We start from the raw sequence: 15,498 nt of genomic DNA on the forward strand, positions 1-15,498 counted from the left end.
GTTTCTGTTGCTTATGTTCTTGAACTTGCTTTTCACCATCTGGTTAACTCTAGTATTACCTGCATTCACTGTGTCTGACTGGATTCTGTCTTTCCCATTATCTTGCTTGTGTCAGAACTCCTCAGAATACAGATGTCTCTGTGATCCAGTCATCCTAAGCTCCTGGGTGGAAGAACTCCTGGGACTCAGGTCATCTCTGGGATCCTGAAATCCTGCTGCTCTGAGTCCAGTTGTTCCTCTAGGATGGCTCAGGATATGGTGTCTCCACAGGAGCAGACCAGTCAGGTGTCTGCCCCAGCCAAAAGGACAAGGCAAGGGGTGGAAGAGGAGTGGTATTCCGGAGGTACAGGGCTTAGGTTGTTGATGGGGCCTGAGCACCACTTGCTCCCAGTTGTAACTCTGGGGCATAGGGAGGTGGGAGAGGGTTCTTACCCACTGGTCTGACTGCAGCGGCTCCTTTAGGATGGCTCAGGATACGGTGTCTCCACAGGAATAGACCAGCTAGGTATCTGTCCCAATCAAAAGAACCAGGTGAGGGGTGGAAGGGCTAGTCTAGAAATTCTAATGTGGTTCCCAACTCATACCTTAACAACCTTCCAGAAGAACTGAGCTGCATCCCAAATACTGTTACCTCCACATTTGAAGCAATACCCTTTGGTTTCATATGTTGTACTTGGCCTCCTAGTAAACTGTAGAGATAGAAGCAAACTTCTAAATAAAGTGTGTGGACTTCTGTTCTAACAAAGATGATTTAGGCACAGTGACTTGTAATAGGTGAGTTTTTGGGCTTGCCCAGTATCCAAAGTTCACTTTTTATACACAAGACCCATAAAAGTACATGCTTGGATGATCAGAGACAGGAGGACTTAAAATCTCCTGTCTGTATGATTCTAGTGACTCTCAAATAAGGAAAGAGAGAAACCGAGATGTCAAATCCCAGAGAGTACTAGTAGATTCTAAGCGAGTAGAAGAAGGGAAGTGGCAAACAGTCATAGCATAGCCACCTGCTGCAATGATTTACTGGTAATTAGGATTGAGTCTGCTCGAACTGTGGCCTTGATCCTTTACCAACAACGGACGGCACCTTTCCTGAGACTGTTGTAATTTATTTGAGTTCTTCTTAGGCAACCACTGAACACATTGACATTGACAGAGAGCAAATATTCTATGTTGCTATTTGTACACCTTGGGCAGAGCATTCTGTTCACACAGAGGAATCATAAATAGACTGCTGTGGATTGGAGGACTCTGGACACCATGTTAAGGAGGAGGACACCATAAGCCCTGTCATCCTGTCCTCTCTTACCACACCATGTGGAAGAACAGACAGGCTCAGCTGTGCCTTTTTTCAGTTCTTTTTGCCTTCCTGCCTTCTTCTTCCTTGCGCAATGGAGACCCGTGAGTACCTCCAAGTTCCTTCCATATTGTCCCTCTTCCAATCAAAGCACTATTCCTTTCTTTTCCTTTCACAGTCCCTTCCCTTGAAAGCCTCCCTAAATTGTGTTTGCTTTTTAATTAAAAACTAACTGTATATATGTTCTCCAGCTTTAGTATTTCATGATTCTAGGTAATCTTTTTTCCTACTCTAAAGCAGTCAGCTTTTCTAAACTGAGGTGTGGTGTGATTTAGAATAGTGTACCCATGATTAGTGAACCAGCAGTATCTCAAATCCCAATAGTCAGAGACATTTTTGGGTGTTGAAACTATTTAATCACTTTGAAAATAAACATCTAAATTGCTGGCATTTTTGGTTGGAAATGTGCAGCTTATCGTTTAACCCTGAGACAGGTAAGACTTCAGACAGATCAGAACCTTGTGGATGTTTGTGTCCTAGAACAACATTCCTATTAGGATCAAAGACCTTGAATTAAACTACCAGTAGAATTTGTTGTTTGATGTCCAAAATAAACATATAATTAAGATTATATTGCTGAGTGTGGTTTTTTGCATCTGTGATCTGAAAATATATTTAAGGTGGCTAAAATAAAAAGCAAGTTGGTGATATTTTTACATAGTGTGATATAGCAGTGACAGGCTCGATTTTGGGGGACAAAATCTCTAATTCTAGGAAAATGTATAGAATTATTCCTACAGATAGCCTTTGGCACTTGCTAAAGTGTAACATAAGTGAATCATGCAAGTTTAAATTTCACAGACACATGATGACTCTTAGGTTGAAGAGTACCCAAAAATAAAAAACAGGGTATTGAGTTATTTTTTTAAGAATCTAAACGTGGCAATGAAAACCTATCATGATACATTTTTATGAAAATAATGATTGTTCCTCCCATATTTACACTAAAAACAAAAACAAACAAACAAAATAGTTCTAGACCTTGAGTTCTGGCTGCTTAGTGAAGTGAGGACATGCCATTCGAATCTGCCTTGGCAGCTATCACTGCAGAAGCTGGTGTTTGATTAACTGATAATTCTATTGCCACTCTGTTGTGCCACAAGCTGTGACAGCTGTCACAGTGTCAACCTGCTATCTCAGGCTGTGAAACATGAACGATAATGGTTACTGTGATGAAACTCCAGTTATAGACAATGAGATCTGCCATCAGCTGGCGGGAACTCTTTCCTTTCCAGGAAGTATATGGTGCTGGCCCCTTCCCAGCTCTACACTGAGACCACTGAGAAAATCTGCCTCCATCTCTACCATCTGAATGAGACAGTGACTGTCACAGCTTCCTTGATAACTCACTCTGAAAGGAAACGCCTGCTCAATGAGCTTGTGGTTGACAAGGACTTGTTCCACTGTGTTTCCTTCATTGTGAGTACTGTGACCTGTACAAGCTGCGCGTGAAAACCTTTCAATACTTGTCCTGATTTGTTTTATATACTTATGAACATGTGTGTGAATATGTATATACAGTATCCATACATATTTCTAGAAAAGGTTAATCTAGAAGCATAAGTATGAACTCAAAACAATAGAAATTTATAACACTTACCCAATGAACAAATACCTTAGACCATCCCACCCCAAAAATGAGGAGAGTCAATACTTGTGCAAATGCTGTTTTTCCACTGAATTCCCACGAATAATCCAACTTCACAAAGAAAGGGCTCTCTAATTCATAGTACTTCCTGCTAGTGAGGTCATAAACTTTGAAACAGCACTCCAGCTAACTAGGATGACATCTCCTATGCGTGATCCTGATATCCTGAGTAAGTGCTGGGCTTCTTCTTTGAAAACCTATTTTCAAGATGTAATTCCTAGCATCATTGATACATTACCTTTCTCTCTACCTCAGTTTCATAGTTAGAGCTAATTTTCTTTCATTTCTTAGAGATAATTCTTAATAAGATTCCATTTACTCCCTAAAAATGACTGTGGTGTTGTTACTCACATAAACTCACATTGACTTACAAAAAAGGTTGTGTTTTCTTTTCATCCTTTTTTCCCCTCTCACAGTTTTTCTGTCCACATAACACATAAACAGAAACTGATGCACCCCCCCATTTCATCCTTGTAAGATGGAAAAAGAGAAGGTTAATGAGGTAATCTAAGAAGTGCAGAGAGTCAGATGGTGAAGGGTCTCATGTTCTCAGATTCCTAGATTGTCCTCTTCTGAAGAGAAGGAGTCTCTTGATATTGACATCAAAGGGTCAACACATAAATTCAGCAAGAAGAATACTGTGCTTGTGAAGAACAAAGAAAGTGTTGTCTTCATCCAGACAGATAAGCCAGTGTACAAACCAGGACAGTCAGGTATGAAGCTCCATAGTGGGCAAAGGAATTAAGATGCCATCCTCAACATGGCACGAAGAAGGCCTGGGTCTTTGGACCTCACTAGAAAATTCATTCATTCATTCATTCATATTCTCTCTCTCTCTCTCTCTCTCTCTCTCTCTCTCTCTCTCTCTCCAGTTAAATTTCGGGTTGTCTCTATGGATAAAAATCTACACCCCCTGAATGAGTTGGTGAGTCTATTATCTATGGGCATTTGTGGGTTCTTCAGGAAAAAATGTCAATGCAATATCCTAATTTCCAGTCCCTTTGAAGTATGAGTTGATCTTTTTGTTTATTCTTCTCTTTTGCCAGTTTATATCCCTCACTCAGTTACCAAAGGCCATCCTATGGCTTCCTTATATGGGAGTGTCTGTATTTTGTAGTCCATTAGTGGATAAACATCTCTGGGTTTTCTTCATATTTTGTGGAGACTTATACTGTATACAACCTCACGTTTTTCAGTCTTTTGTTTTGCAGATTCTGTTACTTTGTGTCATCCTTTAAAGAAATCCATTGCTAGTGTAACAGAGGTATTTCTCAGATAGTCCTATTATTTTTATAATTTCATGTTTAACACTTAGGTTCTTCCCTAATTAGACTCTTTTAAAAATAAAATTGTGTTTCAGTCTCTTGTTCTCTGTACTTAGGCCAGTTGTGGGTATCTGTTTCAAATACCCTCTAGTATGAACAGAAGCTTCTCTGATGAGGGCCAAAGGATGCTTTAATCTATAAATACAAAGATAGATTAGTATAAGTTAGTTTAATATTGTGTCTTTTAGCAGTATAATAACAGTGGATTCTATCCTGGGGCCTCTGCTGTATGAAACCCCAGGTTATTGGCTCTACAGTCATTTCAAGTATCTTATTAGTTTTTATCACATTGAACTTGCTGAATTTACTAGTAAAAATGACTTACCTTGAATTCCAATTGGTGTTGTGTGCTTGTTATAAAGTGGTCTTTCTACTACTGTTTTGGGTTCATTTCTCTGCAACTTAAAGAATTAAAAGGCAGGAAAAATCTTGAGCACAGTAGGCAAAATCAGCCAGTGAGAAGGGGATTTTATTAGAGGTGAGGAAACACACACACTGCAGGCACATGGGTGGAAAGACTGCAGAAGGTGATAGGGAAGTCCTGTCTTTCTCTAAGACTGGGGGTTTAAGGATCTTTGAGATGTCTTCTTTCTTTTTAGCATTGGCCTTATTTTTCTTAACTCATGTATAAAGTAGTAAGTTTCCACATGGCTTTTTCAAAGACCCTTAGTGTTGGTTAACCCTCCCACCCTCCCATCTTACTTACCTCTTCCACCCTACTCTCTCACTTTTTCCACCTTCTCCTTTTCCTTTTCCCATGCTTCTCTCTCCCCTGTTCCACCCTCCCCTCCCAACTCTCCCACTCCACACACTGATTCCTGGTTCAACTTTCTGTATGTCTCCCAGTACACTTTGTTTTCATGTCACCTACATCATGCTATCTCCCCTATGTGAGGAATTCCACCCCCCAAGGTGGCCCTCTTCTGGTTTTCTTGCTTCCATAGGTACTCCAAAATGAACACATAACTCTAAATATTTGAAGTGAGGAGTCAATTTGAGAAAGGGCACACAGCCATTCTCTCTCTGAGCCTACCTTATCTGTGTAACTTTTTTTTAAGTTTTATCTATTTGCCTGCAGCTTTTGTGACTTTGCTTTTACAGCTAAACAAAATTCCATTTTGAACACCTGTACCACATTTTCATCATCCATTTCATGGCTTTTCCCCCTATACTTTCAGAAATGAGTTCAACATCACTAAAATTCCCTTACAACTGCCATTGCTTGATCCCTTATTCACTGCTAGAAGTGGCTGTGTCTCCTTTAATCTTATGCTCACCTGAAGTAAGCTTGCCTCTTGAGACAGCTCAATTACCAGAGAACCTTAAATGACTTTGTCACTGTCTGTCTTTACTGTGTACACTTCATCTGATTGATCAGAAACACTTCACCCACCAAAGTTCTGGACATGCACCCCTGCCCTGGTCAGCAGCAACTCTCCTTTGAAGCAAGAGGAGCTACTGAGCCCTTTCTTGAAATTTCTTGACCAGAGTTAGGCCTTGATTTATTCTGTTGAGCTGTGCTCCAGAGGTGAGTATTGATTACACAAGCTAATGCCTTTCTAGATCATCAGACAAGGAATGGGAAGGCACTGCCTGGTGTACAGTGGGTATAAATGGCTTGCCCGGAACACTTCCAAGTTTTACATTTGATTGGATATATTTAACTCTAGTAACCCCACTTCAAACTAAAAATATTTCTGATATGAACATTAAATTTTGTAATCACCATACTGTAAGGGCTAAGGGCAGGTCTCCCAGAACATCAGAGAAATCCTGCAGATGATGTCCCTCAAAGTTTCCTTGTGAGTCCCTATCCATTGAGTGATCCATATGATTAAGATAGTTCTAGAAAATATACTTAAAAGTTCTCTATGGTAATGAATTGGCTTACAATTGACTTTGTTACTAGATATTAAGTTCATTACATTTTCCTGGAAATTCTCATCCTATGGCCTATTCTATTAATTTATTGAATTTGCTTTGTGTGTGAAATTTCTAAATCAGTCGTTCTTATACTTCCTAATACTTCGAGTCTTTAATGCAGTTCCTCATGTTGTGGTGATCACCAAACCACATTTTCCTTTTATTTTTGTTGCTACTTCATGACTATAATTTTGATAGTTAGGAATTACAATGTAAATATTTTTGGAAACAGATTTGCCTGCTGTTCTAAACTAACATTGTTTTCCTTGTGTTTCAGTTTCCTCTGGCTTACATTGAGGTAAGATAATTAAATGTTTCATAATCAGCGAGATATCAATCTTATGAAAGTAACCTGATATTGGAATGTTGCTAACTGGTTTGTTATTTCCCAGGTGACCTTTACTTCTTCCTTCCCAGAAAGAATATTACCAAGCTCCCAAATGCTTCTGTCACTAACACAGTGATCTTATATGCACTGTTGTACTTAATACTTTATTGACTTAGAAAATCTACAACCTCTTTCACAGGATCCGAAAATGAACCGAATTATGCAGTGGCAAGATATTAAGACAGAGAACGGGTTTAAGCAAATGTCCTTCAGCCTGGCATCAGAGCCCATTCAGGGCTCCTACAAGATAGTGATGCACAAACAGTCAGGAGTGAAGGAAAAGCACTCCTTCACTGTGATGGAATATGGTAAGGATTGGGAAGACCAAAAAGAGAGAGTGGATGTCCTAGGTTTCTGGTTACCATAGGATGAATTATTTTAAACAAAGTGAGTGGCTGGGTTTCATCTGACTCCAGCTAAGGCTATCCATCTAGCAACATGGGACTTCCAGAAAGTTCTAGGATTTTTCAGAAGCAAACTACTTGTTTGTTGTTTGTTTTTCCTTTTCAAGTGTGATTTGCAAGAAGTGACATAATGTGTAACCACTCAATATTCTAACTTTATTGCGTGGACATGCCTTAATAATGGGAAATCACCATTTCTGAGCAGAGACTGATCATTTAGGCAACGAGACAAGTCACTATGCACCTGAGTGTCTCCTCTCTCTCCCAATAGTGCTTCCCAGATTTGATGTCGATGTGACAGTCCCAAATGCCATCTCTGTGCATGATGAAATACTCAGAGTGACTGCATGTGCAAAGTGAGTTACATACTTCTGTCCTTCTATATTTAAGAATGTACTCAGACACCGTGAATCCCTAGGATAATGTATCATTGAAGAATATGTAGAAATACTATGGTTGTGTCCTTTTCTCACCAGAATGTTTCCCCTGTGGTGTTCTTTTGTGTCACTTACTGCTCTGCTTTGATTACTGCGCAATCATTCACTGATGGATGCTGATATCAATGGATAAAATCAATTTTGTGAGACAGCACAGAGTCGCTCCTTTTGGAGACAGGAAGGGACCTCATAAGATTCACTGACCCATGTGAAGAGAACACAGGCACTAGATCAAGGAATCTTGCTGCCCCCTTATGGGATGACTGAAAGTAGAGAAACAAGAGCTCCCTGTCTGCCTCCAGGGCAAACCACTGCCACCCAAGTTTAACCTCCAGACACCTCAGTCTTCTGCTTGCATTTTTGTGTCTGACAAATTAGGACATTGTACTACAACTAAAATTTCTTTTGAAGTCTAGAACCATAAGAGAAGGAACTTGCAATATGTGCCTAAATAAACAGAAGACACACATCTCTGCTCATAGCTGCTTGTCCTTATGGTGGACAGGCTCAAAAACTAAAAGTGATAGAACAAAGGCAAAGTGTTAAGGAGGTTTGTTAGAATAGCTCTGAGTCCTTTCCCATGCTCCCCATTCATCTCAGCCCCATTATTTAGTAGCAGGGGATCCTGGTTTGTTTAGTTAATCTTTTTCCGAACCACAAAAGGGAGAAGGCCATGTCTTCCATAGATTCTTAATAGGGCTATTTTTATTATTTATTAATTAATTTATTTATGTCACAAATTCTTGATGCATATGGTTAGAAAGTGTCAGGAGTAATAATAATGGGTCATGTTTGTTGTCATTATGAAACGACACAGACTCTGTGAGAAGACAGTGGGTGTCTACTTTAGAAAGACTGTGGCCACTTTGAATTTATCTTGTGACAGATATACCTATGGGAAGCCTGTCCCTGGAGATGTAAAGATAACCATATGCCATGAATATCAGTACTTGGGCTCTAAGACTGAGTCTGAATGCAAAGAAGTCAACTCCCAGGTGAGTGAATTTGTTCAAAGGCTTGTTTTAAATATCCAAGGTTAACTAACAGAAATGCAGACTGCAAAGGTGAAAGGAAACGAATACCCAGACATTGAAGAAGGATGTCTGGGACCTTGGGCTGTATCTCAGGGATGGAACATTAGTCAGGCATGTGTGCAATACCCAGAAGCCCCTCAATGACAAAAGTGATAATCCTGGGACCCACTACTATTAAAGGTATATTTCAACAACTTCACTTGGCCATCAAATTTATTTTGAGTATATATTCATTGTACAAAATAGTAGGTTTATGACATTTTCATACATAAGTATCATGTATTTTAACGACATTCCCTGTTCCATTGCTGCCTCTGCTTCCTTAGTACCTCACTTTTATGTGTCATTCTCCTCTTCCTATGTAACCCCCACTACCTTTGTGTCTTATAGACTATCCTTTGAAAGTGTATTTCAATGAGCACATATAAAGTGCAAGTAAGTTAAATAGACTTTTGTACTATCTATTCATTCAAGTGTATCATGTACTTGATTCCTTCCTTCATTATGTACCTCACTCTTTCCATCCCTCCACCCGCCAGACCCTCTCTCTTCTCAAATGGAACAACTTCTGTTTTGCTGTGTTTTGCTTCTCTTTTGTTTTATCCTATATGACAGAAAACATGCACTGATGTGTTTTAGAGTCTGGTATATCTTTTAAAAGGTGATAATATCTGTACCCATGATATTCTCCTACTTGGTTTTGATTACCAGTTTATCAGCTGGTGGACTCACTTGTCTTTAACTCACATAAATGACAAGCCATGAATGAGAACACATTTTGGTGTGCTGATATAGATTCCGTTTATAGATTCCTGACAGCTGAGCATATGGTACCTCCACCTTCCATTTTCTGAGGAGCTTCTTCTTCTGATGTGTGTAGTGGTTGTACCAGGCTGTAGTCTCACCCACAATTCATGAGATGTATAGGACTTCAGGCTCTTGTGCTCACAGATAAAAATTAGAGAAAACAGGAAGGTTAAACACACAAGCTTGTGTCCTCAACAGAGGAGACAAGGCCACACTTGAATCTATTCCAGACTTTTCCTTTCTAAACTTCTATCTTGAACAGTTTCTCAGTCAATAAAACCCATCGTTATGGAAGATGTCATTTGTACATTACAACAGTCTGTGTAACCTGTATGTTATCTGTAGGGCCAAGTGACTCCTGACTCCCATAGACTTTTATATTTATTTCAGGCATTCTCAGCAGTTATTGGTTCCCTGTAGCTCTTGATCTAGGGGTAGGGCTTTGTGAAATGTCCCCTTTCTACCACGTTAGCAGGTTAACTTCTTTACCATTATTTAAGTCTTGTTCAGGCAACCACATTGTTGGGATTTTATGTGTGCCTTGTCCCTGTTGTGTCTGAAAGACACTATTTTTGCAACAGGCTTTCTGATCTTTTACAATATTTCTGAACCTTGTTCCATGATTTTTCCTGATCCTTAGATGTAGGGGTTATGTTGGTGAACTATTGTTTGGGTTGGGCAATCCTAGGCAGTTCTTTGCATTTTCATAGGTTGTGGATCTCTATAAAGGTCTCTGACTCTTGAAAAACGAGATTTTTTGATGAGGTGAGAGCCACATACATCTGTTAGATTAAGAGTAAGTCTTTAGGTACAGTAAGGAACTATATTGATTAAGAAAAATGGCAGTAGTAGGTTTCTCTCTATAGAATCTTTGTGACGTTTTAAGTTATCGATTTCTTCTTAGTTAACATTTGTGTTTTGGATGGATGCAGAAATCTGTCCACTTGATTTAAGTTTTAGAAATTAATTAGGTACAGGTTTTTAAAGTATTCCCCTACAATATGCCAAATCTATTTAGTGTCTGTGTAATGTAACTCTGAACGTTCCTGATTCTATTAATTGGGTCATTTTCTTTCTTTCTTTTGGTTAATTGTGCCAAATATTGGTCTTTATCTTATATTCTTAAATAACTATCTCTTAGACTCATTGATTTATTTTTGTATTCTTTATTTCTGCTCCATTAGTTTCTGCTCTGGTTTTTATTATTTCTTTCTCTCTACTAATACAGAGTTTGAATTGACATTTGTTTTTTTTCTAAATCCTTGATTTATATCATTGAGTCATTTATTTGTGTTATATTCTTTCTTTATTTTCAGCAGAACTCAGAAATAGTTAAGTCTCTCTCGTGTCAAACATCTTCCAAAGGCTTTTGTGTCATCCTATAATTTTCATTTAAATCCAGGTTTTTCTTCTCTCTTTGAGTTCTTCCTTGATTTATTCATTATTAGGCAGGGTGTTGTTTGATTTTCATGATTTTTTGTAATTTCTATAGATCCTTGTGCTGTTGATTTTAAGCTTTATTGGATTGTGGTCAGATAGGTTGCACAGGGTTATCTCAATTCTTATGTATTTGTTCATATTTGGTTTGTGTCTTGCTTTGTCATCTATTTTTGAGAAATTTCAGTTCACTACTAAAAGGAATAAATATTTTTTGGTGTGTCAATGGAATGTTTTATAAATATCCATTAGTTCCAAGTGATAAATTGATGTCATTTAATTTTGATGATTCTGTGTTTCTTTTTTGTTCAAATCTCCTATTGGAGAAATTAGGGTGCAGACATCAACTATAACCACTGAGTTGAGTTTCATTAGTGTCTTGAAATCAAGTGGTATGCTTTTTATGAAAGTGTCTGTGCTAGAACTTGGTTCATAACTGATAACTGTAGTGTCTTCTCAGTTAATTGTTCTCTTTATCAGAATAAAGTGCCCTTCTTTATCTCATCTAATCAATTTTTGCTTCAGATCTATTTAGTCAGATATTATAATAGTAATGACTGCTAGCTTTCTGGTCATTTGCTTTGAATACTTTTCCAATCCCTTGACTCTGAAATATCTATCTCTGAAGAGAAACTGAGTTTCTTGAAAACAAAATAACTGATTTTCTTTCTTAACCTTTTCTACTATCCTATATCTTTTGATTGGAGAGTTGAGCCTATTAATATTTAAAGTTATCATTGAAAGGTGCATGTTGATTACTTTGATTTTACTTTTGGTACTATTTTTGTTTAACCTTACTTTGTGTTTCAGTAATTATTATTTCATTTGTTTTCTTTCTGTAGCTTTGCTATTCCCTCTTTTCAGTCCAAAGTACTGCTTTTAGTATTCTCTGTAGAGCTGGTTTTGTGGACATGAATTTTTGTAGCCTGTTTACAATTTTTTCAGTTTTAGGAATTTCTTGAGCCTTGTAAGTTGTTTACGCCCTCAGTTTTATAAGTCTCATATATGTTCTGAGTCTCAGTAAGCCTCCTTCCAGATGGAATATTTAAATTCAGATGAAATTTATATACAATGGTCAAAGAATTATTAATTTTTGGCCAGATGATCAACTAATGACTGTGTAGTAGTAAAGTTACCCATTATTATTGTACCTGGATCTATCTAATCTTTGCTTAATAGTATTTCTTTCCTGAAATATGATGGATTGACATGTTTACTTAGAATTCTATTTTTTTTGTTTATTCCTTTCACTCATAGGTAGTGACTATTTTATTTCTTGTAACTACATTTGAACTTGTCTATTTTATCATACATGAGTATTGCTATTTATATTTCTTCTCCGCTTGGATTTCTTTGATCTATCCCTTCCTAGCCTTTCATTTTTAATCTGTGTATGTGTTCTTTTTAGTCTAATTAGCTAGCCTTTGTCTTTTTTTCTTTTTTTTTGGCCATGAGGTGTGATTTATTTTCATCAGTCATACAAATAATTTTCTATGACATCACAGGGTAAACCAAGTGGCCTGGTGGGTTCACAGTGCATCTTTTGTCTTGCATCCATCCATTTTACAGGTGACCTTTCTTCCACATAATGATGGGGCTCTCAAAAATGATGGGGTGGTGTGGGAAAGTCCTCCTATGCTTCTAGGAAATTTCACTCCTCTTTTCCTATTCAATGGTTTCTTTGGTTGGCAGGGTGTTCTTCTCATGCATCCCAGTTTACTTCACCTTGACTTTATTGAAGCTGGTGATTTCCCCTACTGCAGGCTTGTCTGCCATTTTCGTCCAACTCAAGTCTCATTCTGAGCTGGTGCTCAAGGGGCTGCCACTTGCAATGCTGCAGCAAGAGACCTAGCCTGTGTATCTTAATTAAATTGTTAAAATAATTTACACTTTGGACTATTGTTGATGATTATGTGTTTATTCCGATGACTTTATTGGATGTTCTGGTTGGTTCACATACTATTTATCTTTTATTAACCATCACATCTGTTGCTGATTTTCTCAGTCTTGTTCTGAATTGGTAGCATTCATATCATCATCCGCTTGTTTAAATTCTCTTTGAGGTCACTAGTCATTTCCAAAACTAGACTACTGGATTATTTGTCCAGCATTATGACAACTGTGTATCCTAGGATTCAGTTAGTGAACAGCTGTATACTTTTGTACATGTCATACTTCCCTGCTTGGTCATGTTTCCCCTGTTTCTTTTTCTTTAATTAAGTTATTTATTTACTTTATATCCTGTCCATAGCTTCCCCTCCCTTCTCTCTTCCCAGTCTCTCCTCAACTCCTCTCATCCTACCCATGTTCCTCTCATCCCTTCCTCTCTGACAAGGGAAGGCCTCCCATGGATTTCAACCAGCTTTAGCATGTCAAGTTGCAGTAAGAGTGGGGACATCTTCTATGAAGGCTGGAAGGATGAGGCAGCCCAGACAGGGGAAGGGGATCCAAACAAACTGACATAACAGCAGAAAACCAAAGTTGTTAGAGCAATGCAATTTAAATTAAATACTGTATACTATTATGCCAACAATAATTGTAACAATGAAAATGTGGAAGAAGCAAGCTGTGAAGCCTAAATTTAATTAAGAACAAAATACTGATTCTGGTAACTCTTATCGTTCACTGTTCAGAATAATGTTAGTTCTTTCTTATGAAGACTTTTCTTGCTCACAGAACCACATGCTAGCTAGCAGCTTCTAAGCACCATTTCACTCTAGAAATGGATTTCACTTTACTTACTGGCACTAAGTATCATGCCAACAGTTTCCTGCCTGCTGGCAAAATGTAGCATTGAGCTGCATCCATGTCTGTGATTGCTATTTTAATAATAGAAGGTGCTTATAAAATCCTAATGACATGCAAGTTAAGTGCTCATACATTTACAATGGAGAGTTTACTTAATATTCCTTAGTAGATAACACTTAATATTAAATAGGTAATCACTATATTTATAGATGACTAAGCCAAGGCAGCACTGAAACTAGTCATGATCATGGCACACAGCAGCCCAGTCTTTGAGCTGAGTCCCATGCTTATAACCAGAACACCATTCAATAAGTGCTCATTTTCTGAAAGAAGTCTTCATGTGTGGATTTGAGTAGACCATCAATCTGAACAGTGTGCCATGTTACTTTCTATCTCACATAGAAGCTAGACAGCAATGGGTGCAGGACAGAGGAAGCAAACATCAGGACTCTCCAATCAAACATAACAAACACAAGATATTGTAGAATCCAGCTCTTCCATGTGAATGCAACTGTTACAGAAGAAGGGACAGGTATGTGAGTAACATAAGAATATAGAAGATGAAGCTGTGAAATTGATATCTTCTCACATCGAGATGATGGCTCAAAGGATGCAGAATGCAAGCAACTCTCTAACCAGCTTGGGAGTTCAATGTTGTCACTAATTTCTTCTTTAGGATTCAAGTATAGTGGATCCAGAAAAACTGAAATTAAAAGAACCACAAGCAAGCTCATATTTCTGAAAGCAGATTCACACTTCAGACATGGAATTCCATTCTTTGTGAAAGTAAGGTTCATAGATGGTTAAGCTGTAACAACCCAGACCAGTCTGCTTGATGTTAAATGTGTCTGACATCATTGGTTGGAACACAAGAAGTGCAGCTTAGTGGTGGACTTTGTACATAACATGCAATTCCCAGAACTAAACTGAATACTTAGAAAGGTTATGAAGAGGCTCCAAATCTAAAACATATGCAGCAAGGTTTTCATTGATAACTACTGTACTTTAAACCCCAGAATGTCACTGTGTTTCAATGGTGAAGCACCATGTGCTACATATCCATAACAAATCCACACACTCCATTAGCCTCTGCGCCCTCACAAGTTGTTCTTGTGATTGTGTCAGAGCATCTACTTCCTAGTTTACCCAATTGATTTGTTGATGGTTTCAAATGAATAATAGGAAAGTAGAAAGCATCTATAAAGCATCTGTTATGATGTTAAGCATTTGAAATGGGAGAATGACAATAGCAACCAACCAGAGCTCCCAAGGTCTAAACTGCCAGCTTGGGAACACACATGGAAGGAATCCATTGCTACAGCACTATAGGTGGTGAAGAATGGCCCTGTCAGGCATTGTTGTGAGAGGAGGCCCTTGGACCAGTGAATGCTGGATGCCCCAGTGTGGAGGAATGCAAGGGAGGGGAGGCAGGAGTGGGAGAGTGGGGTTCCAACCCCATAGAAGCAGGGGGATGGGATGAGGGTTTCTGGGGGTGAATGGGGAAATGGAATAACATCTGAAATGTAAATAAATAAAATATCCAGTAAAATTAAAAGAATATTATACCTTTAGTTCCTATATTTGAACAGGACAGCTAGTTCTGCTGGTATAGATTTTTGAAAAACAGTTTTGCATGCTGAATTAGTTGGCGCAGCTTTGGAATCTTTATATAATACTGAAACAGGGCTTTCTCTTACATTTTACATTGTATTTCCATGCCTAGACTATATGTTACTTTCTTGTTCAACTTAGGTCCGCCTAGTGGATATCAAAGGAGCTCCTATCCCAAATGAGCAAGTCTTCATCAAAGCACAAGAAATTAGGTATACCAATGCTACTACCACTGATAAGAATGGCCTGGCAAAGTTCTCCATAGACACCAGTGGCATCTCAGACTATTCACTCCATATCAAAGTAAGTCAAAAATGAGGAGGGCATAAGACACAAGATGAAGTTTTGCAACAGCATGAACTCAATATTGGGAACCTTAATG

At 38.3% G+C, this 15,498-nt stretch overlaps 1 protein-coding gene and 1 pseudogene across 2 annotated transcripts in view; one reads left to right on the forward strand and one right to left on the reverse strand.

Annotated features, from left to right (window-relative positions):
* Positions 1–1,206: 1,206 nt before the first annotated feature.
* Positions 1,207–15,498, forward strand: part of LOC114615333 (murinoglobulin-1-like) — a 41,703-nt gene continuing 27,411 nt past the window's right edge. For both annotated transcript variants that reach the window (XM_028761049.1, XM_028761048.1), the window contains exons 1-11: positions 1,207–1,398; positions 2,590–2,773; positions 3,556–3,715; positions 3,875–3,927; positions 6,528–6,548; positions 6,778–6,946; positions 7,314–7,398; positions 8,366–8,474; positions 13,908–14,037; positions 14,182–14,291; positions 15,258–15,419. In XM_028761049.1, coding sequence (XP_028616882.1) covers positions 1,313–1,398; positions 2,590–2,773; positions 3,556–3,715; positions 3,875–3,927; positions 6,528–6,548; positions 6,778–6,946; positions 7,314–7,398; positions 8,366–8,474; positions 13,908–14,037; positions 14,182–14,291; positions 15,258–15,419 — 1,269 coding nt within the window. In that variant the 5' untranslated portion in view covers positions 1,207–1,312. The remainder of the gene's footprint in view (positions 1,399–2,589; positions 2,774–3,555; positions 3,716–3,874; positions 3,928–6,527; positions 6,549–6,777; positions 6,947–7,313; positions 7,399–8,365; positions 8,475–13,907; positions 14,038–14,181; positions 14,292–15,257; positions 15,420–15,498) is intronic.
* LOC114615336 lies at positions 12,399–12,533 on the reverse strand (annotated as a pseudogene).

This window comes from Grammomys surdaster, unplaced genomic scaffold (assembly GCF_004785775.1).
Source record: "Grammomys surdaster isolate TR1022 unplaced genomic scaffold, NIH_TR_1.0 126660, whole genome shotgun sequence".
Taxonomy (NCBI): Eukaryota; Metazoa; Chordata; class Mammalia; order Rodentia; family Muridae; genus Grammomys; species Grammomys surdaster.